Below are 26512 nucleotides of genomic sequence, written 5' to 3'. Positions count from 1 at the left end.
ATGGATTTTTTTTGTAATGCGCTATATTTTTTTTTTCAATATTATTATTCTTATTTATTTTATTTTATTTTCTACAATTCTACAATTCGTCAATTCGACCTTCAGTTTATTTTACGTTTAATAGTTCATTTTACTCCACCATAAGTTTCTATGAACAGTTCCAACTGTTCTGCAGCAATTATTTACGGTTTTAAACTCTTTCTGCGCGCTGCTCTTCCCAGCCGCAGCTGTATCGGCTGTTGACTTTAAACATCAGCCACCTTCCGCCACAGGTTCACAACAGCGCTGCGATAAGACGCGGATGTCCGATGCAATCTGACAGCTGTAATTTATGACTTCAGAACAATCGCTTTCCGCTCTCGGAACGCGGGATCGTTCCCGGAAGCAATGTCTCCGCTTTTTCCGTCGCATTCTTATTTTACATCATCAGCCAAAGAAGGATTAGCGGGAATGGCGAACCCGCAGTTCCAACTCATTCCGTTCGCTCCACAGCTGCGATGCGCCGCATTCGCTCTGTTGCGATGTTTTAGTTTTTCCTTTGTTTTCCTACTGCTGCTCTTCGGTCCGTGCGGTCCCTTCGGCCACCGGTGGATGGGATTAAATTTTATTGTCCGCTTCTCGGTTAAGAAGATTCATAAAAGCTATAATAAAGCTGGATGCATAATTTTGGGCGAGCGGAAGCGGAAACGATGACGATATCATCATGCATTGGTTTGCCACGTTCTCTTGCTTTCCTGCGTTCGGGGCAGCACTTGCTACTGTCAACCCCATTAGAAAAGTTGTCCCTGTCGCGAGTTTTCCGCGTCTTTCGAATGTTGTATTCGATGCTGTTAGGGATAAGGGTTTTTTTAGTATTAAAAAATGCAAACAGAAGCAGAGGAAATGAACACAAATGGGGAGGGAAAATGCGTCAAGGGAATATCGCTTTTAGCAAAACTAGAAACAACTGTGCCAAGACTTTTTCTTTCCTCTATTCGGCCAGGAAAAGAACGAATGTAACCAAGAATAAATGACACACCGGGAGAGATACGATCAGGGTAAAACATGTAAACATCGCATGCAACGAAAAAAAAAACAGCTGGAAACGATATACGAAAGTTGTGTGGTGTGCGCCTCGTGAGGGATTCCGTGTTGCGTACAGTCGGATATATTTACAGCCTGGTTCTGTTCCACCAGCTGGGCGGGATGGTTATCCCGCCCGCACTGCTTTTAGGCAGTGTTTGGCTTTTGAGTGAGGGCAGTGTTGTTTGTAGCGAGTAAAACTGAGAGCGAGTAAAACTGAGAGCAAGAGAGAGAGAGAGAGAGAGAGAGAGAGAGAGAGAGAGAGAGAGAGAGAGAGAGAGAGAGAGAGAGAGAGACCAAAAAAAAGTTCGCTTATATTTATAAATCTTCACCTGTTTTTCAACGCCATGACGCAGTACCAGCGCTACCGCCGGTGCCGGTGATGGTTTATCAGAAATTACGACCGCAGTGATGCGACCCGGCAGAGGATCATTAATATTTTGGTAACATTTCGCGCAGAAGATGATGCAGTGCTTGATGAAAGGGGTTTGTAAATATTGTAACCATGAAACATAACGGGGTTTGGGTGTCGCTGAAGTGAGAAATGCATATGTCTATCGGCATCTTCTTCAGATTCATAAATTTTCAATTTGCCTTTGGCTGCTACACCGACAGACCGAGATTGTGCAACATCCTTCCGGGCAATTTAATTTTTTTATTCAAGGTATTGTTTCTCTGTATTGAAGGTAACGCATGTATGATTTATTGCACTCTCTCATGTCGATTGCGTAGGTGTCCAATATTCAAATTAGATTAAAATCCGGCGTCTCCCGATCCCTCACATTCTCTCTTTCTCCTCCACTTCAAACAATATGGATCCCATCGGCAACAATACCGGTGATGAATGGGTGGATACCAGTTCCCAATGCTACACAGCACCTAAGAATGGATGGGCGCGTTCGGAAAAGCGTGCACGAAATTTTCCACAGACACAGACACCATGTGCTGAATTGATTTATAGCGTTAGTTTATTTTATTTGGGCGCGTTTTATTTGTGTGCATCGTTCGCTCGCTGACGGGTCGTGTTCTTCTGTGCCCGATTTTCGTGTTCTTCACTTGCTAATGGAAGACATACCTTTTTTCATCTCTTTCTCCCAAGAGTGGCGAAGAAACAAACTTGTACTTCAGCTCGCCTTGACATTGCCGCTCGACGACCAGGGAAACGAGACGGAAGCGGGTGCTGTGGGTTATTATTTTTTATGGTACTTGGCTCAATCCGTCAAATCACTGCCACACCGGCATGTTGGCAGAAAGTTGTGGAATATATATATAAATTTTATACGAGCAAAACTTCGTAATTGCTGTACGTTGTTTTTGTGCGTGCTTTCGTGTTGTCCTCGCCGTGTTGAAGTTTTGGTACACGCGCACTGGCCCTGTGCTGCCATATGCCTTGTCAACAAGTAGTTGTTTTGGCATTATCCATCCCTTCATCGCATTCGTTCCAGTTGCAGTAGGAGCAAGAAAAACCAAAACAAAAAGCGCGTCATCCTCTGGTGGAAGATTGCTTTCGTCGCCATAAAATCATAAAATCCGGTCCCTAGGGGAAGGCGTGAACAATTGTTTAATTAATTCCCACCGACCCACCAACGATTCAACTGCAAACGCTCCCGCAAGCAGCGTTTCTTGGTGCAGTCAAAATAACATTAAGCATGGCAAAGAACGTAAGAACTCTCACTCTTTCCCCCGCTCGTGGAGAGCGCTGCGTTTAAGCAAAATTCCACAACATAACCGCAAAACGTTATGGGCGGGCAGAAGTTTGTTTGATTTTTTTCTCCTTCTCATAATGCCCTGTCTTTCTGTCAACACTTTCCCTACACTTCAGCACATGCTTCTGGTTCACCATTTTCTAACACGTTTCGCTTCGGTTTCTGCTCGAAACTCGTGCACCGCTGACATAAATTATTTATTAATAAAATCCCCGTAACACCTGTTACGTTCGCGGGAGGGTTATAAATGAAATGGTTAAAAAGAAAATTAAGACCACACTCACTTTGCGAACTGGTTCCGGCGATGAGCGCGTGAAGCGATTGTAGGTATGTGTGGGTGCAGAGGAGGTATAGAAGGAAATGGGTCGTTTTTTCAGTAATTATTTAATTATTGTGTTCCAGTGAAGTAACAGAGCGATAGGTTTGTTTAAATAAGTGGGACGGTTTTATATCTTTGTTGATCTTCATTTTTGAAGTTGAATTCTTGAAATTCAATATTGGGTCGTCAGCATTTTTTACCTGGAGTTTAGCACTTGCCGGCTGAAAACATATTAACATTCGCTACAAAACTCAAACACGTCAAACTAGCCTTAGTTTTTCAGCCAAGACAAGGTGGTAAGATAGACTACAAGTGAGTTCTTAGCTCTGATTTTGGATGCCCTATGATGGATGGAGATTTTTATGGCGTTTGTCGGATAGGGAGTTATGGTTGCTAAGGAATTTGTATGAGATGCTAAGTAGCTTTGGACTCCCTAGCTGTCAAATTAAGATAATAGACCATAAGTCTTGATTTTTTCAGCTGATCCATCAATGTTTAAATATATGTGCTGAAGCATACAAATTGTTTTAAATTTATTTAAAACACTATAACCCATTTCAATTAAATTCAATTCAAATTTAAATTGCACCTTTGTTTGTAAACAAATGGTTAATATGGCGGTACGTAACTGTCAAATGGATACAACCTTTGTGATGATTATTTTTCCGCTGATCGGCTGACATTTCAGCTTTCTACCTGAAATTATAGCAGTAACCATTAGCATTTTTTTCCATTTTTTTTCAAAACCTACCCTGCTAAAACTCATTGTAATGTTATTGGATTGGTGATGGGTTAATGGATAATTGTGTGATATTTATTGATTCTCTCTCGAACTTGATTCTCTCGATACTCGCTCTATGATCTTACAATTAACTTAATTGAATACATATTCCACTTAATCGTAAAATAATATCAAATGCATAATTTTATTTCACGTCAAGTCTGAAAAGAAAGTTCATACAGTTCGCCTCGCAAATCCCCGCCAAAACGTAAGTAACAGGTAATGAAAAAGAATACATTGACGAAAGAAACATTAGGTTCAACAATATTGAACGAGATCGTGAACAGTGCACCAGCGGCAAGTTGGGCAAATGTTTTTAATTTCCGAATAACAAATGACACGATCGTTCATTCAAAAGAGCACGCACAAGAAATGAATTCAATTACAACACATTGATAGGGTAGTAAACGACGATGGATGATATTAGTTCCCGTTGGAATGTGCCACTGTTTTGACTAGCTCCGTCTTTCCGAAAAGTGGCCTGCCGTCCATCTGGCCCAATGCGTGTGTGTGTATGTGTGAGCGTGTCAGGGTCACAGCGCCGAAGACGCCAAACATGGCGGGCCAGTTGTTTGCCGAAAACGTGCAGAGCTGTGTTGCAGTAGCTGGCACAGAATGAAAACACATGTGCCATGTGCCAAGTTCGGAATTTTTGATTGTTTTTGCGAGCAGCCCCGTTCTCGTTGTGCTGTAAACTATTTGCAGACACACAGAAAGGGCAAGCATGTACCACTCTATAAAGACCGACAAAAGTGATCGGCTCCCGAGATGGTAATGGTGTACCTCGCTGTAATCGGATCCATTACGCCTCCCGGGTCGATAAACAAATTTCGTGTTTAATTTTATGATTCCTGTTTTCGGCGCCGTTTCACTGTGGCGGGAGGTACATGAAGGAATTCTGGATCCGTGGGCCCTTCGGTGCTGTCTCGTCGCTCGGCGCCCGTTTTTTTTTTTGTTGGAGGGAACTGGGTCATTCTGGGGGTGGTTGGGCCGTTGGTATTTTGATAGTTCAGCTTACGGAATAATTGCTACTGTGGTGCTTGGCGAGGTTGTTTACTTCACCAGCGGAATTCTAATAAGCGCTAGCCGCATTCTTTCCCGCACCCCGGACGCAATCACTTGACACCGACAGCACTGACGGTGCCGAACTTTGCCTAATCTCTCCAGTGCAACGACGGTGTGCGTTTTTGGTTGGAGTGTTTTATGAAGCTGGTGCTTATGCTTGTTATGATTCTTCGTAATTGGTATTGTTTATGTGCGATTGCTTTTCGATAAGTGCGTTTATTTACCAAACAAGAGCGCACTGGTGAAGTGGGCGCTGTTTGGCGTGATTTGTTACAAAGTCAGCCAAAGCAGGGTAGCTCGTCGTCCGCGTACGCTGATTGAAGCTGTTTCCTGGAAGGTCTCTCAGGAGGGCTGGAAGATTGATGGATTAGCTTGAACTCATTAGCAAATTTAATTTACAACAATTTTGCCAGGACCTGACGAAATGCTGATTAACTTCCCGCGCATGCAGATGAGTTGAAGTTGTCGCTCAAAACTTGCAATATTTCAAGAGCGGTTGCTATTTATAGTACTTCGCATGCGTTACATTCGTAAACGGTAGTTCTTAAACGCAGCTTCCCGCTTTATCTCGCCCTTCCGGTCGGAGGATCTCTGGGCGTTGGCAATGGGATTGATTTGCATACAAAACGAAACTAGATGACTGTCATATTTAAATCCCATCTCTGCTTTACAATGAAAGACGCTTGCCAAGCGATAAGAACGACATATGAATGTGTGAGCGTGTGTGTGTGTGTGTGTATGTGTGTTTAAAATTCATATTTCACCTTTTCCGCTCGCCCCTTTCCCATTGCCTTAGTCAATGCATATGTCAGAGCGCAATACGGTGGTGCGCCTTTTGTCAAAACGATCCCGTGAACAATTCGTTTATCTTCCATGCGGTTCGATGGGTCGTATGCAGATTTGCTTCACCGTTGTGTGGTTGGGACGATTCGCTTGCCTATTTGCATGCCTTTCAGCGTGGGTCTGAGGGAGCAGCGATGACCGTGCGGACAAAGCAAAAGAGCGAAGAAGGGTACCAGCGGTGTACTCTTTGGTATGACAATTTGCCTTTGCAAAACTGTCAGTCAGCTCGTACGGTGTGGTGCTCGTTGTCATAATTGGCAAATCGTGAGCCACATAACTGGGAGGCACTGGCTGCAGAGTTTCGAGTTTCGATGCTTAAGCGGTAATCGATTCAATGCGATTGGTTAGCACTTGAGCTGTGTTTGAAAAGCAGTTTCGCTTGTTAGCAGGGTTAAAAAGGCAAATGCCTTCAACAATCAACACATACATTAGCATCAAAGCGAAGATTGGACAATTTTTTTGAGATGGTTATACTCTGCTGGGCTCTGATGTTGCCGTGTTTTTAGTGTAGCTACTCTAAAGAAGCTGCCGATGGAAATGTATGATGGACTGATGGAGGCGCCAGGTATCGCACAAATGCTAACTAAAGAAAAATATTATTGTTTTTTTATTTAATAGGTGATTTTGTTGCGGGTTAATGTATAAAAATGGATGTATTTTTAAAACACAATGTAGAAAAATTGTTTAAAATGTGTGGAATCGTTGTAATAAGTTTTATATAATAGAATGTTTCCATTTCAAAATCTCATAATTAATCTCAACATAAAAAAGCTGACTTCTATGAGGCAAATGAGCAAAACTTTGCTTTAGATTTAATGCACTTAAATTGTTATCGGAAGGTTTTTTTTATTATTGTGACATCCTATTGTTGTATAGCTTTCCGACTAATTGTTCGAATATAATGAAAATAAATTACCAAACCCGAGATGGGTTTCTTACAAAAGAAACGAGAAAAATTAAGCAATATCATTGCCTTTTTCTTTTCATACTTCCAGCCGTTCGCTTAAAGCTTTGCTTAATAGCAGTTTAGCACGTTTGCCACCTGTACCACCTGCAAGCAAAGCCAAGAATGATTAAGCATCCACTGTCAGCCACCGTACGGTTCACACATACTTAACGCTGCCAGACGCGTCGAGACGGTTGAGACGGTGGTGGCAGAACAAAAAAATCAAGCATTCCATTTGATGCTTGCCATGAACACCTTGCCGATCTGGGCGTTGGAAGTTGTGGGCTAAGAAAATGCCACGATGCATAATTGATTGAAGCCGAGCCGAGTTTACATTTCAACACTGCTGTGGAAAAGGCGACGGTGTCAAGTGAACGGTGCCGGACACCAAAACGGGAGTACATTTTTAGAGCATTTTCTCACGCGTTGCGTGTGCCGTCCGTGTGGTTTAGTATTCAGTTCAGTTTTCTGCCCTTTTTCGAATCGACTTTGCCGCTCTCTTTTTCTCTCTCGCAACACACCGGCAACACTATTGTACTGAGGTGATAAAATGTTTTATTAATACGATTTTAATTACAGGGCCCAAAGAGGTCAGCCTTACAAAATCACTGGGTAGGCGACAGCAGCTAACTGTGTGTGTGTGCGCGTGTGTTTCCGTCCGCTCCTGTCGGCAGGAAGTCAACAGGAAACACCCATTAAGATTACATCAAATGACGAATTATTGATGCCAGTGGCAAGGGCAGGGGCAGTGTGGCAGGCATAATGTCCGGGTGTGGTCGCGCGTAGGCGTTTAACATGGGCGCGCTTGAAAAGCGCAGCCACCATTGTGTGTACGTGCGGCCATTTGTACGATCCTTCGTGTGATCATGGCCGGTGCCGTGCGTGTGGGTGTGGTGGTACGAATGATGAGCAATGCCGGGTGGGTGGGTGGGTGCAAAGTATGACGGTGATTAATATGGCACCAAATGCTGAAGACACCGGTTAAACGATGAAGCGCCATCCCGGGAGGCACCTCGCATGCAGCGCTAAACGGCTGTTTAATAGTTTGGCATCCAATGAGCAGCGCATGTTCGGGGAAGCGACGCTTCAATAGAACAGTGCTGGTGCGTGTTTGTATGTAACGCTGTTAAATGAGTTAATTAGATGTGGGTTGATGCGGGTTGATACGTGTTTGGATTCGTTTGTAGACACGGGACACACGAGCTAATTTGGGCAGTGAGATGATTGAATTTGATAAATGAATAGCGCGCATGCCGAGAGTTAGTAGAGAGTATGAATCCGGGAGGCTCGCCTTTCGGCTAAATGGCCTCATGTCAATCTGTAAAATTGCTTGCCCACTCGTCCGTACCCTGTTCCTCGAAAAGGCACATTATTTCTGTGAACACAGACCATCGCCATTGCCGACGCTGAGCTCCAGTTTTCAGCTCCATTCCGCGTGTTTAGATACCTGCCGCTTCGGGAATCGTAAAGTAACCCTTGTTGATGAGGTTTTGAGCAGAGCGAGCAAAAAATAAAACAAATTTCACACAAAAAAAAACGAAAGTGATCTTGCTGCGGGGATGCTGTTTATGGAGCATCTAATTAATCTATTCTGACACGCTCCATTTGTCTACACGGTGCGCGTAAAACCTGGCACACAGTAGTGTGGAGATTTTTATTGTTGCGTTTCTCCTTTTACACACTTGTATCCTTTGCCCCCCCCCCCCAGGTTGGAGCTGGCAGGCAGGCATACACCGAAACGACCAATCTTTCTATTCTTTTAATGTATCCGGCAGACGAACATCTGTGTACGGGATAGCATATGATGTTCGTTTCGCGCGATTGCTTTAAACTTCGTTCGAAACGTGTTTCGGACAAACGTAATGGGGCCGGTGAGGGCTTTAAAAAAAACCCATCCATCTAACGAGGAAATGAGATTCTTTTTTTGGCTCTCTATTACACAACTATGAAATTGTTTATAAAAGTATGTATGAATATCAAATTTCATTTGAAGCCCGTTTGAAGGTGGTGTGAAGGTGTTGGAAAGGGTATGCATCGTTCCGCACGCTCCACGCCTTTGAAGACGCGGAAGTATGTTAATATTTTCCACTTTATGCGTTGTTTAGCGGAATACATGGTGCTACAGCACGTGAATGAAGCGTTAGATTGCAGCAAGTTTTCTCAGTGGTAAACATAAGACATTCGTGTAGATTGAAGGTATAGCATATGGGCCGGAACGTTCCTGCAGGTTGAGCATCCATTCTAAGTGATTCCGTGTATCGCCTTGTATAAATGCTGCAGTTTACAGCACTTCAATTAGGTTTGAGAATAAAGTGTTCTGGCCATCTTTCAATCGTGTTAATAATGTAGCAAAAAACAAATCCACCAAGTACTGAGAGAGGGAGCTGAGAAGGAACACTGTTTTATCTGTTCAATATCTCGATTGTTGAATTTGCAGGGCAATGGGAATTACTGGGCACTGTTGAGACGCATGGTTTTGGCAGGCGAATTTATCCACAAGTAAGCACGTAAGTTGCGCGGTGTAAAATAAATAGCTTTATCGTTGGGCGCTGCGCTTGTAGAAAGTTATTGCATCCAGTGCGGTGGTGGAGTGGAGACCGCTGCCCCTTTCCGATCGCTCGTATCGTAAACAACAGCCACAAATTTCCCGAACGGCGTTTTTCCCGGTACGGTGCCGAACGTACGAGCTGTCAGATGGTGGCCAAGCACACCCGCTTGCTGTTTACTCACGTGGTTCTGCTTTATTCACTCCTCGACTCCTTGCTAGTGTTTCGACTTTTTCGATACGGAAATGGTACGCTCTTTTTCACGGATCGGTCAAGGAAGCTACACCGCAACGGAACGTAGTACACCCTTTTCTAAAATAGGGATTTTGTTTGATTTTTTCTTCTGCCTCTACTCTCTCTGTCTCTCTCTGTCTCTCTCTCTGTGTTCCTCTCTTTATCATATTTGCCACCCGTTTGGGAGTCCGCTCGAGGCGTTTTAGGGGCCACCTTTACCGGGAAGCGATCAGCGCGACGGCGTCTCGGGCTTGGTCAATATTTGACGAAGCCCAGTTTGATGACTGCTAATTATTTTCGTTGCCTCGGAAGCATTCCCACCGCTATGTGTGTGTGTAAGTGAAGGACGGGCCCCTAGGACGGGAGGGACTGGGTGTCTTGAAGATGGTTTGTTTGCTGCCCGAAACAGATCGTTAAGTCGCTGGAAATGAAAGACATACATACGATAAAGTTGGCTGCCTCGCTCCGAAACACCAGTGGCTGGGTTTTTGTGGTTCTGTATCTCTTGGGGGAGGGGAGAGAGTGCGGAGTGAGGCACTTTTTTTTCCTGCTAGCCATCTCTACTGCTCGATATTCGGCATGTTTACTCTGGGTGGTCGAAAGATGTAGCACAGGAATGTTACTTGGAGCGATGTTAATGAGAAAAAGTGTCATGTTCATGTTGCCAGCTCCGTTTCGAGCTACCGGTGTTTGTCTGTATGTGTGTGTGTGTGTGTGTGTGTGTGTTGGGTGTATGTTTGTGTCAAGGGTTTGTTGGGGACCATATTTTTCTTTTCATAAAAAGTTACTCGAAGCAAAATGTTTATGATACGCCCATAAAAGCGATGGCGAATGTTGTTTCGTATGTGTTTATGTGAGCATATTTGGCGAGTTAAATCGAAAATATCACGATCTTGCGTGAATGTTAAGCTCCAATCAGCTAGCTCCTGGCGGTACGGATTGCCTATCTGCAGGCGTTTATCTCCCGTTAATCCTAAAAAGTTTCTCCTAAAGGCTTCTGAAAGCATCTTTCACAACCAGAACGCTGCGCTTTGATATGGCCATGATTGGTGCTGATAAATATTACATACCAACTTCTTTGCGCATAGCGCCGGAAAGTTGCAAAACGAATCAAGGCTCCCAAAAGCTTACCCGAGCGCTTCCATAGCAAGCAGTGGAAGAAAAAGAGGCAAAGAAAGAAAAAAACATGGCACGTCAGACACAGATTCCCCCTTCGGGCGGCCCCGAGCCAATCCTCCAATTAAAGGGATAATTAATTTGTTTCGGCATATCTCTGCGCCCCGGGGCCCGGACCCACTTGGCTGGCAACCATGGCCCAGGCAGTGGAATGAAGTTCTTCCAAGAACCCTACGGGCAGCTCGGGCTCGGGGATTCAATTAAGCGCTTTTACTTTGGCGTTCAAGCGATACTGCGCCACCGTCCCGGCCCTCCTGCCGCGCTGCCTTGTCGAAGGCATCAATCGTCGGCGGGGGCGCAAGCGGTTTACTTTCTCACCGTGCTTGAACCGGCGCACCGTTACATCCTGTGTGCCCGACACGTATGTGACACGTACCCTTTCCCGTCGCTGGTGTGGTGATGTGTGGACCGGTGCCAACCCGAAGTAACACTTCACCCCCATTGCATGGGGGGCGTAAAGATGATGCCGGGGCCCGAAAGCGCTTGTTGCTGGTTACGGTGGTGAAATTTCATAAATTTTAAATTCCTTTTGGTTCGCTCGGTGTGCGCTCTACGTAGCAGTGAGTGGGCGCTTTATGTCACGTGCATGTGACATGGTTGGGTGTTTCGTTTTCCACGCTCGGATGCAAACCGATCCTCAAGATGGGCGTGGATGGGCAGCACTCGGAAAGGGCTTTTAAAAGATACGCTTCGTATAGGTTTTTTTTTGTTGAATGCTTGCCCTGGGTAATCGTAACCGAACGCTCCAGAAAAGTGCCCACAGAGTGGTGGCGAACGTGAACCGTGAGTTATGTTGAGCGGTTAAGGGGTATCCCATTAGTGTGGATCGCCGTTTCATGATGTCCATTTCGCTCTGCGTTCGTCCGGTGGCGTTGAAATGTTGATTTTAAGCTACAAGCGAGAAGCGTAAAAGCTTCACGAAACTCATAACCTACCAAAAAATGGGTACAGATTCTTGCCGGATTTCGTCGTAAATACCGCATCCATTATGCTTAAAAAACTTACCTCAAGGTTTTGGATTATGGAATTTTACAAAAAAAAGAGCAAAAACATCTTTTTATGAGTTTTTAACGCAGCCAAGTAGTTACGTCCGAAGTGTTGCGGGTGTTTGCCATTGTTTGTTTACGATGCTTTGCACGTTAATACGCCCAAAAGCTTTCGCCAATAAATCGGACAGCATTTAACGACTTTCTTTTGCTCATCTTTTAGGGACATTGTACTTAGAGAGAGTTTTTATTGGACGCAAAAAAGGACTTTTTATTGAGCAGTCGCGCTTGTCCCATGCATATATGTTTTCGCAAGGGATGACGTTTGATTGGCATGGTGAAGGGAGAGTCACTGCACCAATAAAACCCCTCCAGTGGCCAGTGTGACACTGGTGTCACGGGGAACTTTGTTTGTTTTCTGCCCGGAATTTCCAATTAATTTGTCGACATATTGCAGAAACCGAAACGCACGCAATGTGTCAACGGCAAACGTGTTGCCAGTGCCGCCGCATCATGCCGCCCGGTGTCCATTTCTAACAATTAGCTTTTGCCATGCCATGACCCTCTCGGCAGTGAAACGCACAGAGTCGGGGAGGGAAGCCCTCTAACGAGCAATTCCGAAATCCTTTCACCATGGAGATAATTGAATCAATTATAGCCGCACATCGGTCTCGCTCCTTGCGTGTGAGCGGGCGTGGAGATATTTTCCTCCCGACCCCGATCGCAAACGGCACTCGATCATGTTGTTCTGATGTGCGCTGTGTGTGTGTGTGGCTGTGTGGAAAAGAACAGGAAGGGAGCAAGTTCATCCATCAGCATCTTCTATGAACACCATTCTTCAGAAACGGCTGTGAGCCGATTCGAGAGTTGAGTGAGTGTTGCTGCTCTTTCCCCGGTTCCGGGGTTGATGTGCTGATTGAAGAGTGGGCCCGATAAAATCAATCAATTGGCAATAAGCGAACGAATGTGTCCGGCAATGCTGTGGTGCAATGTGCAGCGGGAGAAGGCTGAAATGTGTGCGCACACAGTGTGGCAGATGAAGCGTGATCGAATCTTTGGTTAATTAACAATTTTTCTGCCCCCTGTTCCTAGTAGCTGCCACTTGGGGGAGGGTTCGGGTTTTCCCTAGGCAGGAGCTCTCCAGTGTTGTTTCATCCCCCGGTTCAACCGGGTCAGCAGCAGCAGTCATGGGGAAGAAGTGCGAGAAGTCAGATTGATAAATTGAATGATATCTTGCCAGCGCTTGTCACACTTGCACCAAGAGATTGTTTGTTTTATTCGTGCCATAAATGTGATTGATGTGTCACTCGTGCGGAAATAGTGCTGCTGCTGCTGCTGTTGTGCGATTGTGCAAATGAGATTTTTCCGTTGTCGTATTTTTTAAGCCGATTTGAATAAAATATCGCATGAAATGGAACGTAAAATGCTTACCTTGGCAACGGCACATGTTCATAAAACACGCCAGCCCCTATTGATGGAGTAAATGGACCGTAACAAAATTGACTAATGAACTGTTTTTTGTGTGGAACGGCATGCGTACGTTTCGATTGAGTGGATTTAAAAATTACGCTATGCCTGATCGCAACACCTACTTTCCGGATCGTTAGCTCAAACCATGATGTGTCGACAGCAAAACATAATAAGCATCCTGTCACTGCAGACATCCTTCTGGTGGCGAATAAGTTGATTTTCCAAGGGAAGGGTTACAAAATGGGCTCCAATCCGTAAAGGATAATCTGCTGGTAGCTGCCAACGGGATGGTAAGCGGTAAAAGTTTCATTGGTACTTCAACAGGCAATAGTTCAAGTGATAGATGGGACCGGGTCCATGTCAGCTACAAAACCCGTGCACAACAGCAGATTATCTGTTGATTAGATAGGTGATCCGACTTTTCCTAACCCATGACCCACACTCACTCACTTCTGTTTCGACTGAGTTATCATGTTGGCAATTGTATCTGAAAAACAATGCTAATCCGATTGAAGAGACATAAACACTCTTTTACCTGGAAGAACGAAGTAGAACCTGGAAATTAAAGAATACTCGGTTTATAATGGCATGAAAACTTTAAAGTAAAACTCATTAAAAAAGGATTTAATACATAATTTGTTTTGCTGATGTCCTTATACTGTTTTAAATATTGATGATTTAGTTTCGAAGCTAATGAAACAAAGCACTATTCATGCTACATCTGGCTCAGAAAATGGTACTCCTGTGCTGGCTGAGCTAGCAGATGGTGGTTTGAACTGAAAGCAGTTCATTAAATATTTATTTACATCATCAATCGTCACTTTCACTTTTAATGTGAAACATCAAACAGCATAATTATCGTTACCTTACTTGATTTGATCCTCTTGAGAGAAGTCTGGAAAGAACCATAAATGTTTAATTTCTTCTAGATGATGATATTTAAGATTGATGACAGTTTCAGATTTTGTATCGTAAAAAATATTATTTTCATGACGATATAGACTTCTAGCAATGATCGTTTTAGTACATTTTGAATGTAACTTTGATGTTTAAACTCAAAAAAAATATTCCGTTCAAAAATATTTAGTTAGTGATTTTTCATTTGCTAAAGTTTTTTTTTTCATCGCTTCTCCTTCAAACATTTTTGTAACAATCCTTTTTTTTGCATCATTTGATGACTTATGCGAGGCTAAATCGTTTATCTTTATATGCATGTTTTGGCATCGAAGGACGATTATAAATAGATTTTTTCAAACATTTTAAGCAGCAATGACCTTGCCCTGCTGCCCTCTGACGTACCAGTTTTTGTCGTCAATTTATTGTTGCTGGTTGGGGAAGAAAGAGAACAATGGAATGAAGAATAAATAATGGATTCTAAGATTGAAGATACGCGGAGCTGACCAGCACTTAGTACGGTGGAGAATAAATTGCACGCGTTTCTTAAAATTACTGACCGGCCGTTTACAATGAATTTGTCAATGGAATTTCAAATGAGTTTTCTAAACGGCAGATAAGTTGGCTTTGGCGAAAGCAGAACAGAGCTTTGTACCTTTGCATCTGTCACTCTCGCTCTTCCGTTTTTGCGTGCTCGCGTTATGTCTTCTCGCTTCCGGACAATGCACGACACGGTTCTCATGGTAATTGTTTGCAAAGAAGAAACATCTTCCATCCCCTCTCTCTCCTTCCCCGACACTTCCTGTTTGTTTACTCATCCCCGTGCATACCCCGAACGCAACTCCAAGCAGGCCAAATGGGCTAGTCACGGCGCAGCATCACCGGACAAACTACTTGGTCGAAATATTTGCCGTAGAATCTCGTCTCAAAATAAAACGACAGCGGCTACACGGCGTGTGCCGCGCCCAGGCAATTACTTTCCATCAGGGGTGTTTTTTGTTGCTGCTGGTCTTCTCCTGTGCGAGCTCTGCCTGTCCTGTGTCTGTTTATTTTAAACAAGTTTCAAAAACGCTCATTCCCCGGAAGCAATGGAGGCTCTCCGGTCTGGATCTCTGGCATGTTTGCAAGGTCGCAGGCAAACAACGCCACAGGACTGGGCAGACTGGTTCACCAGGGCTTATACTCTCCGAAAGCTTAATCCACCTGCAGGTTCTTTTCCCGTTTGCTATTTGTCATTTCATGCGAAAAAGCCATTGAGGAGTGAAGGCTGGCTGGGGTTTGTTCGTTATTTTTGGCAAAAAGCAAATAGTGGTCAATTGTTTTAGCGTGACTTCTGTGTGTTTATCTATCAATGGTAAGCGGCGGTGGGTCTGCTCATTTTCCCCTTGGATCTGGGACGGTTCAATAAGCATTCGGAAGCTCTCTGTCATCGCCCATCGACTTTGGTACACCTGTAAATGCTTGAGCGTTTGAGTGGCAGTGACCATGGATCGATGTTTAATGCACGATGATTGATTGATGACAATCGGAGCTCTGTCGGGAGTGCTTACCGTGAGAAATGAGCAGTGCCGGTTGATGAGAAATGACACGACTTTGTGTGTGTGTGTGTTTTTTTTGTGTGATGTGGCAGTAGCTAAAAGCGAGAAATTTGTCTGTTAATTTCTCCCTTCCCACCCAAAAAGGCACATTGCGTAATGAATGGACGGTAAAGCAGGCGCGGGCCGTTTGAGTAATGGCAAGCGATTGATCCAATCATGTTACGCTTCGGTGTTCATAATTTGTAATCAATTGTTCCCATCCACTCCGAACGAAGTGCTTGTTCATGTGCGTGCGTTCGACGTTCTCGGGCGAGCGCTCTTTTCGCCAGTCATTAATCCTCATAAATTGCATTCATTTAGTCACAGCCACTCAGGTTTAGTAAAGAGGCGTACATACATCCTAGGAAAAATCGATCATAAACTCAGCTGGCTCAATCAATACCGCCCATCGGATCGGCACTAGCAGTTGGCGTAGGTTTTGGGGCTAGATTTTGCAAAACGTTTGTTGTTTCATAAGCCGATACTTTTGCAGCTCTTTTCCTCGAAGGCAACAGCAATCCTCGAACAAAACCACTTCCAGAGCAATCCAGAAGGAGGTTCCATTTATTTAGCAGCCGGCTGTAGCTCGGTTGTGCTTCGTACTGCGGCTGCTGCTGCTGCTTCTGCTGCTAGGAAGAAAGAGACACTTAATTTATCTCTTTGCAAACATCTGCCGAACGTGAAGATACTAACGAGAAGGGTGCAATTACTTTGAAATCAGTTACGAAGGATTTGTAGTGGAGCTATTCGCCACCGGGCTGGGCCAGCCAGGCATGGAAATATGTGCCAGAGGTAAACGTGACTGCAAGCTTTGTTCTGCCTGGCAATGATGCTTTCTTCGCCCCAGACCAGACCAATTTTCTCTTCTAGACCGAAGGAAGTGCAGTAACAAGGCGAGAATAGGTCCGCTCCACACATTTCCGCACACAGTTAGTAAAACTCACACACACACACACACACCACTGGGCCGTGTGTTTTGTGGGAAGGATGAGCAGCTTTCTAGCAAAGTTAAATGAAGGCCCATTCCGTACGACCTGAAAAGCAATATCTTATCATGAGCCGGCAAGAATGCTTTCGGTTTATGAAAGGTATTATTGCATAGCTTTCGAGTTCGACAGCGGTGGCCATTGTTTACCGGGGTCGTTGGAAAACCTGGCAGAGAAAAGGTTCGGTTTGCTTTTTCACCAACAAGTTGAAGCATGAAGTGGCCCCACATTGTGTCTGCCCGAGAGAGAATGTCGATATGTATTGGTAAATAGCAAAGAACAATCCACAAAAGAACATAATTTAAAGTGCTCTTCCTTTTTTGTTGGCTTTCGAACAGAATTTCAGAAGGGCCTGTGTTTGCAGTACATTACAAAACAATACTTCAAATGAGGCAAGAACGGCAACATAAAATATATTGATTTTCGTTGAATTTAGTGATAGTAAAGGCAATTATTTTAAATATAATACATCATTTTTCTCAAGTTTAGGTTGTGCAACTAAACAAAAGGTCCGTTTTTGTTAAGAAAAGTTTTTTTTTGACGTATACCTTAATCTTATTACTTATTGAAAAGAAAAAAAACCGGCTCGTTTCATTTAGAAATCTACATCTTCAAATTGCATCAAAATAAGAAATTTATGATTATAATATGCGTTAAAAGTAAACAAATGGCAAATTTTCTTGGGCTTTATTAATCTTATATTTCTAACGTATGTTAATTTAGTATATTTTAAAATATTCAAAGATTTTTTTCTTTTTTTTCTTGCATACATGAACCGACCTTTTAAAAAACGCTAGAAAAACATCGCATGAACAAACCAATAACTTTGCAATATCAAATTTTGAATCCTTTTTGTGCTGCACACAATGTAGCCTGCACCTGACGGTAATGCGATTTAATTTGCAAACCTTTCAGTTCACCTGCTACCAATGCGAGATGTGTGTTGCACTTTGTTCTACGATGCAACATCACCCGGTATGATATATAATCCTTCGTAGCTTTTTCCTTCCCTAAAGCTCTAAAGCTGCTTTCCTCCTCCGCCACCAAAGTCCATCAATATTTCTGCCATGCTGTGAGCGTGTGTGGATGTGTATGTGTTTGAGAGTGTGTGTGTGTGCGTGACATAGTATCTGCTACCGTGCTTCGTTTCGAAGAATCGTGCTGGGATCACCGCAATGCTTCCAACAAAACTGTGGCTGTTGGATGGTTTGGCAAACCGCGCAACCGCTGGCATCGTAAATCAACATGTGTGCATTTTTACAACCTTCTCAATCGTAAAAGGAATTTGCTGATGGGATGAAGGATACAGGGTGGATGAAGGGAATCAACAGGGTCAAATAAGAAACAACAATGTAGAACACAATCGCACTCGCACCCGGCCAGAGTGAAAGGTGGGCGGCAATGCGGGCAATGCCGAAGAATGGAAACGGTCTCACCTGGGAATAGGTTTACCTCCTACACTACTGGGCTGCGGCATCAGGTGAATTTGCTTCCTTTTTGAACGTGGCGTAACACTGTATTTTACTGCACTGTTTGCTAACGGGGTGGAAGTTGTCCAGCTTTGCCAGGGTCCTGGCGTTCGTCCCCACCTCGTCCGGAAATGGGTTTCATTTTCCGCGTCGATGGCCGTTTTGGTGCTGTGAAAACAAACAGCTATCGTCGTCGGGCCGTCGTCGCGGTGGCAGAACACCTTTTATCCTGAATGAAAATAAAACGATCAGCACAGAAAAAAGGGTAAAGGTGTATCGCAGCCGTAACAAAAGGGGTCGCAACATTGTGATGGTTGTGCTTTGTACACGACGTTAGGGGATGATTGTACAGGAATTACATACATATACATACACACGTACACACACACACTGGAGTAAATGGGTTTTCTGAACCTTTGACACAATCTCGAGATTTAGCCGGAACTTACTGGTAACAAACTTGCACAAAATTTCCGAGTCCATTTCTTATCGCAAGCGTGTTCGCTCCGTCGGAGGAATTCATTTTTATTGGTCACGTCCAATCTGTACCGAACCATTAGCGCAAGCCCTTTTCTGCTCGTGCATAATGTATCGAGCTAAAGACGCGGTATATCCCCCTCATCAATCAGTGGCTTTGTTTGTGCGTGGCGTACTCATGTTGTTCCAGCGATGCCTTCCTGCTGGTATCTAGATCGCGTTTGCTGCACCGGAAGCGAACATAATCACCAACCGCACGGTTGTGTCGCCCTTGGGGCGGTCGTCGTCGGTAGCCGAAAAGCTCAACCACCCATTAGCGATCATGAAGCTGGCACGATGATTACGCAAAGCGTAACCATCGTCAGGCTACTCGGGGACCGTTGGTTTCATCGATACATTAATATCGTCTTGTAATCTCGCTGCCGCTGCTTGCTGCTGGTCATTTCCTGAAGCCGGAAGTTGGGGCCAAATATGGTTACCGGATGGATTTTGGGTAAGATCCACCCAAACCTTCCTAATGAACCCAAAACCTTTCCTAACGCGTCCTTGAGACGGTATTGGTGCTGATGGGTTGATAACATGGCGCATATCTTGATCAGCGTGTCTATTGTTCTGGAGAGCGAATGATGAAATGCTGAAACCTAATTCTTTTCTACGATGATGGTTTGTACAATTCACGTTGATTTTTGTGACCAAGAAATTTGCGACCAAAAATTTTGCGACCATGAATTTTGAAACCAAGAAGTTTGCGACCAAGAAGATGGTGACTAAGAATGTTGCGATGAACAACATTGGCAACCAAGAAGTTTTTGCGAGCATTTTGCAGGGGCGCGCGGGATTTCGAGCAGATTTTCGCCATGTTTTGTGTAATAAGCATAGTACACCAGCGACATGTTTTTATTTTTCTTACACACGCGCACCCAACGATCGTAACTGAATCTTATTATTTATATCACCCCTTTTATCCTTATATCCGAAACAATAATTTAAACAATCAACGTCCATTAGACTAGCACATAAAAACAAGGGACAAACTTGGAATTTTCACATATACGACAGGACGTCAACTTTTGGTTTAAAGAACGAGATTGTTCCGATAAATACGAAACGTCTGGTCAGCCCACTTTTAGGGAAACATAAGTCATCAAATGTGTCTTACGCTAAGCTAGTGAGCTCATTTCCTTTCACTTACACAGAATGCGAAGAACTTATGCCTTCCCAAGTATAGCATTAAGTTAATCGATTCCCAAAACCATCGCCACGCTCACCTTCGCTATCAGCACACGATCATTTCGTGCCGTGCATGCAAATGGGTGAAATCAGAATCACTCCACCAGAAACGGAATGGCCCACTGCACATATTCTCGCGGCAGGCCAAAGTGTAGCCTAATTGGATTGGCCCACCAAAGCTCAACTGCAAGCAGAGCGAGAAAAGCCGAGACCAAAGGTTAAAATGTGAGGTTATTGCGAAAAGCTTTTAGTCGTAATTTTTGCACCCGAATGCGCGCACCCACCACCTCAAGACGTTTCGATATGCGAACGAACAAAAAAAAAAAAGCGGGAAACGAACGAAAGAAATGGACGCACCCAAAACAAAAAAAAGCTCTCTCGGAACATAAATTTCCCGCACCGCTCGACAAATCGACACGCGCAACTGAGCAGTGCGCTCTGAGGGGGACGAAAAAAAACAAGCAGGCACTGAATTTCACTGATGTGGTTTCGTTTTCTTCTCTTTGCGCGCTTCTTCGCTCGCTTCTATTTTCAGGACTCGTGCAACGGTACGCCGGTGACGCTGCGGGTCGATGTCAAGGGCTTCTTTCTGTACTGGGTGGATCAGAACCACGAGATGGACATGCTGGACATTGCCACCATTCGCGACGTTCGCACCGGACAGTACGCCAAGAAGCCGAGGGTAAGTTCCGATTTCCGATATTGGGGGGGCTGGGCGGGACCCAGTCGGGCTATTTATGGGACAGTTGCGTAGAAGGGCTTTTGCTGCCCTGACCCTTTCAGAAGACCGCCTGCTGGGGTCGGGGTTGATGGTAGCTTATTTTTACTTTGCCCCTTTTGATAGATTGATTGGCGGAAGCGCATTTAGGTTCGATTTAGCTTTCTTTCGCTTCCATTTAGGTTGCTGCTGTGGTTTTCTTTCTCTCTTTTTTTACAGGTTGGATGTAGCGAAAGAGGTAGTGGTTAAATTAAGACTTCGGGCTATTTTTGTAGTAGTTTCTGTATCATTGTCGTCACTTTTTTATGGTTCTTTCAAATTGACTTGTGCTATTTTTGGTTTGTTGCGTCTTAATATACATGTTTTGTACCTGAATTTAAGTGTTGATCATTTTTGTATGTGATCTTATGAGTATTTCAGGAGATCAACTACGACAAATCTGATGCAATTCGTTAACGGCTGTTATAAGTCCGTTGATGATGGTGTGCAAGTTGATGCCATTTACACGGACATTAAGGCGGCTTTTGATAGTGTGTCCCACAACATTCTTCTGGCAAAACTTGATAGACTTGGATTATCACCACCCTTGGTAAAGTGGATGAAATCGTATTTATTTAGTCGTTCATATGCAGTTAGAATGGGCTCCCACCAATCTAGATCTAACTGTGCCTCTTCCGGCGTACCCCAGGGCAGCAACCTGTGGCCTCTGTTGTTCCTGCTCTACATAAACGACTTGTTCACGGCACTCCCGGATAATAGTTGCCTACTCTACGCAGATGATGCTAAAATCTATCGTGAAATCCGTGAGCCAGAAGACCATCTTCAACTTCAAGCCACCCTGACTGAATTTGTCTCGTGGTACAAGCGTAACGCACTAAGCGTCTGTATTGATAAATGTGCCATAATCTCATTCAGCCGTACAAGAGCTCCAGCGCTGTTTAATTATACGCTTGATGGTCAGAACCTCCAAAGAGTGAACTGTGTAAAGGATCTACGAGTCCTCCTAGTTGCTAAACTCTCCTTCGAAGAACAGATAGACCAAGTAGTCGCTAGTGGCAATTGGCTACTTGGCTTGGTCATAATTATGACGTGCGAGCTTCGTGATCCTATGTAGTGATGGGCGTTTCGGAGCGCACCAACGGCTCCGGAGCCGGCTCCGGACTAACGGCTCCGGAGCCGGCTCCGGCTTTTTCCCGGAGCCGGCTCCGCTCCGACGGCTCCGGAGCCGGCTCAGCTCCGACGGCTCCGGAGCCGGCTCCGCACCGACGGCTCCGGAGCCGGCTCCGCACCGACGGCTCCGGAGCCGGCTCCGCACCAACGGCTCCGGAGCCGGCTCCGCACCAACGGCTCCGGGCCGGCTCTGCTCCGACGGCTCCGGAGCCGACTCCGCACCCACACCCACCTTCGGCTCCGTTGCCGGCTCCGGACTAACGGCTCTACACTCACGCCTCCGTTCCATAAATGAATATATATTCTCGCACGTGTGGAAGCTAACACACGATATGATTGCAGTATTGGCATGCATGACGTTGTGTAGCATTCGTTAGTCTCGTCTTTCTTAACAATATTCAAAACTAATCGATGTTTTTTTTTTTTGATAAATTCTTTTAAACATGACCTACTCCGCAATTTACGGATTACCTCGATTGAAACTTCATTGAAAAAGTTCTTTTGGTCCTTTGTGTTAAAACCGGTTCCGGAGCCGTTGGAGCGGAGCCGTTGGTGCGGAGCCGGCTCCGGAGCCGTTGCGGAGCCGGCTCCGGAGCCGTTGGTGCGGAGCCGGCTCCGGAGCCGTCGGAGCGGAGCCGGCTCCGGAGCCGTCGCGGAGCCGGCTCCGGAGCCGTCGGAGCGGAGCCGGCTCCGGAGCCGTCGGAGCGGAGCCGGCTCCGGAGCCGTCGGAGCGGAGCCGGCTCCGGAGCCGTCGGAGCGGAGCCGGCTCCGGAGCCGTCGGAGCGGAGCCGGCTCCGGAGCCGTCGGAGCGGAGCCGGCTCCGGAGCCGTCGGAGCGGAGCCGGCTCCGGAGCCGGCTCCGAAATTGCCTGGAGCCGGTCGGAGCCGGCTCCGGCTTCGGAGCCGTTTTGCCCATCACTAATCCTATGTGTTTCAAGATATTGTACTGCGCACCACTGCTGGAATATGCTAGCATTGTTTGGTGGCCAGTATCTACTCGGGCACTTGCGCGGCTAGAGTCCATCCAACGAAAGGCAACGCGCTTCGCCCTTCGTGATTGGCCGCGTCGTCTCGCCTCTCGACGAACATGTTGAGCACGCCAGGCTGGCATTTATCACGGGAATCTTTAATGGAACCATCGACTGTCCCGAGCTGCTTTCAAGGATTCACCTCTATGTTCCTGCCAGAATACTCCGTCGCCGGCCAATGCTGGCAGTCGCTGAAACCCGAACAACCTTTGGCTCTCGCAACCCCCTTCTTTGTATGTGCCGTCTACTAAATTCAGCTGACGATATCTATGAGCCTGGAATGACGATAACGAGACTGATTTCACTGTTAAGTGTTCGGAATGCGTCCAAAAATAGCTATATATAAATGTTCTGTTCGTTATCTATTGTCTATTGTAAACAAAATTTGACTCGAGAGGGCTTTATAGTCTATCGATTTATAAACACTAAAATAAACTAAACTAATGCTAATATTGATAAAGCTTAAAGCTCAAGAGACTCTGTTTGTTGATTTATTTATTCCATTTTAAATTAAAACTATCCTGCAGGTAACCTTTTTATCATTTATAACACTCAAAATATAAAAAGCTAATGTGAAATAGTTCAATCCAATTCAATTAACCGCTAAAGCTTAGCATCAATTATGTGAAAGGATTAGTTACACAGTCACAAACAATGAATTATATCTGACCGCATTATTAAATCCCACTGTTTGTGGTGTAAGTTGACATTTTCATCATAAATCGGCACCACTTTGCTAGTGAAAGAGAGCAGCAGTTCCAGCAGCAGGAAAGAGCGTGAAATAGTTGTGTTTCAGTTGGTGATAAGGTTCAATGCTCATCGAATGGTACGGAACGACGAAAAAAACAACAAGAAACTCCTCCTATACACGGCTCCTCTGGCATTAATTTAAGGAAAATGACAAATTACACCCAGCGACTCCCTGCGTTCGTCCCATCTGACTGGCTTTATTTTTGGCTCGCTGCTTTGCAGCAAGGAGTTAAATTGTTGCTCACACGATGGTCATAAATTTCACTCACCCTTTAAAATTCCTCGAACAAGACAAGACAAGTGTGTAACCTTTAGCGAAAGCGACACACTGCCGCCTCTCTTCGCACAGGGAAAGTGAAAACGAGTCGAATGCGCTGTGCGACTTTATCGAAAAGCCAACGCTCCGAAAAGCCAAAGCGTTGGAGATGGCAATGGAAACTAATTAACAGAATCGAATTTGGTCGTCAGCTGACATTTACGGACGACGCGAACGGTCGACCCCGGTGTGAATCTTTGTCCCTGTCTGGATAGCTCCAAAAAGTTCTGGATAGCTCCAAAGTCCTTAAGGTGGGTTGAATTTTTGCACTTTTTTCGTCGCTACACGGATACTTGGGCTTCCACTTCACTTCGCCCCTCCTGGCACCCCGCCTTAATAGGCCTCGAGAGTGTAGTGTACCACCACTCAGCGGCGCATTTAGGCGAAAGGCAGTGTACCACACCATTTTTCGCTAGAATGGTCGGTCTAAATGGGCTCGAATTAATTATGCGATCATTCACCGCTTATCCCGTCATCGCGCTTAGACGAGCCGAGACGAGAAGAGTCCTGTGTTGGGATTGGCACTGGTTGTTTTTTTTCATTCTTGTTTCTTGTGCGTTTGTGCCTCCATTCCAGCTCAGTAGCCTCCGAACTGTCCTTCATTATCCTCCGTACTCTCTGGTGACCCATTGTGTACATGGACAGTGCAGGGGCACATCATCGTGCTGATCCAATTAAATTTAACTACCGTACTTTATATTCCATTTTTACAACCGCACCTTAAGCTTTCAGGGCTTTCAGTTCCGTTGAAGGAGAGGGCGCGTTTGAGGCAGTATGCTCTCTCCAGTCCGTTTTATATGTTGTGTGAAGTGTTGAACGGTGCTTTGGTGCCATGTTTCCCCCACTAACTCTCCTTTTACTCGAGCTTTCACTAGCAGCAACAGTGCCGGCAATCATCTCAACGCGACTGCTGCAAAATGGATGAATAAAGTACCAAATGGAAAGCTCACCTTTTTCACACCATTTTCATCATGCGTTGCTGATGGGGAGAGAAAGTGAGTAGGGGGTAATTTTTCATTTTTTGTCTCGTCCTTCCAATGCCACCTTTCTAAACGATGCGAACGTTGTCGTTGGTTCGGCTGGCTGGGTGAGAAGACCCTCTTTTTCTGACGATCCTGATGAGGATGAAAATTTGTTTGATAACCTTTCCATTTTTTCCTCCGTGTGTATGTGTCGGAGAGCGTCTGTTTGTCCCTCTGCATTGGTCACACTGGACAAACACCTATGGTGAGATTTTCCCCTGCAAGTACCACCAACCGACACTCGGAACGAAACGAATGTAATATGATGGGGATGATGTCCCGTACCGTGCCGTAACAAACGAATGTTCCATAATCGTGACATCGGCTTCATCTTCTTTTTTCGCCTTACACCTCCAGAATGGACCATCGTAAAAGTCACGTGTGTTTTGAGGCGGTTTCGTTAGCACCCTCGGAAAGCCGGCCGTATGCGTCGAAAATCCTTTCATTTGTGTCGCACTTTCACCGGCCTTAATCCAGGTGTAGCCCGGGGGGTGGGGTAGTAGGAGCAGGGCAGTATACTCGTTCTTCGAGCTTTGATTAGCTTAAAGATAGGCGTCGGATTGAAGATAAGATATCGGTGTATGCGAGAGCGAGAGTGGGGCGCTATTTCGTTTTTGCGTGTGCTCTCTTGTGGCAGCGTTATCTTTGTTTTTTTATTTGCTACTTTTACATCCTTTACCTCTCACTCGCTCTCCTGATACCTCCACATCTATTAACGATGATGTGGGGGATTATGCAAAGGGATAAGGTTTGTGGTGAGCTTGCGTTAAGGGCTTAAGGTGACCGGTGCTAGTTGGTGTGTTGGGTTGCCGCAGTGCGTGTTCCGTTGGTCCGGTGTCGAAGTGCGTAAAGAAGGTTACATTATTTCACGTGCTTTTGCGTCTCAATTTGGATTCGTGATATCAGGGTCCTTTGTGAAATGGGGTGTACGTTGGACAATGTCCCCAATAACCCTTCTGCTCAAGAGCTCGGGTAAAGGGACCTAGTAAAGAAAAAAGAACAATGAAGATGTTCCATTTTATCACCTCTCCAAGCTAATGTAAACTGTTATTTATGGAGATAACAGGATTTAAGGAGAGGCAGTTTACTGGAGACGGGTATTGAATAAAGAGATGAGAATTTAATCAAATATTACAATGGGTTAGGGTAAGATGTTTTAATTATGGATGAGGCTGATGAATTTGGATACTTAAGGAACAACTATTGTGTTGAGAAACCGTAAAGATTATTTTGGTCCTTCGAACCGGATCCGACGGTCTAGAAATGCATTTATTCTTCCAAAAATCGATTTGTATCAGTTGTAATATTTGATTAAATTAAAAAAAAATACATTAAACTTATACAGCTAAGAAATGCTTTCAATTTTAGCATTGCAATGGCATTTTTGGTCGCATTTCAGCTACAATTATTTCCATCTTTTCGAAAGTTATTTTTATATCAATTTGTACCTGATCTGATCATCGCTTGAGTGACATTGGTTAAAATTACGCTCTTGCCGTACAAAATAAACCCTTCCTAATGGCATATTAATGAGAAAATGTACAAATTAATCATGCTCATGGAAGCCTTTATCGACAGCGTCTCTTTTGAATTGAACATGCGTTGAAAGATACTGCCAAGAGAAAAAGAGCGTAAAAGCTTGGTTGACACATTCGATTGTTTCCTCCGGTTGATTTATGATACCCTGAGGTACAAAATGTATCTAGCAAAAGAATGAAAGCAAAAAAAAAAAACCGACTCAC

General features: G+C 44.8%; 1 protein-coding gene across 2 annotated transcripts in view; it reads left to right on the top strand.

Moving 5' to 3' along the window:
• LOC120900378 (1-phosphatidylinositol 4,5-bisphosphate phosphodiesterase classes I and II) overlaps window positions 1-26512 on the top strand; it is a 78072-nt gene that overhangs the window by 10018 nt on the left and 41542 nt on the right. For both annotated transcript variants that reach the window (XM_040307277.1, XM_040307278.1), the window contains exon 2: window positions 20303-20449. In XM_040307277.1, coding sequence (XP_040163211.1) covers window positions 20303-20449 — 147 coding nt within the window. The remainder of the gene's footprint in view (window positions 1-20302; window positions 20450-26512) is intronic.

This window comes from Anopheles arabiensis, chromosome 3 (assembly GCF_016920715.1).
Source record: "Anopheles arabiensis isolate DONGOLA chromosome 3, AaraD3, whole genome shotgun sequence".
Taxonomy (NCBI): Eukaryota; Metazoa; Arthropoda; class Insecta; order Diptera; family Culicidae; genus Anopheles; species Anopheles arabiensis.
Note: the sequence above shows the minus strand (reverse complement) of the source record. Positions and strands in the feature narration are given on the sequence as shown.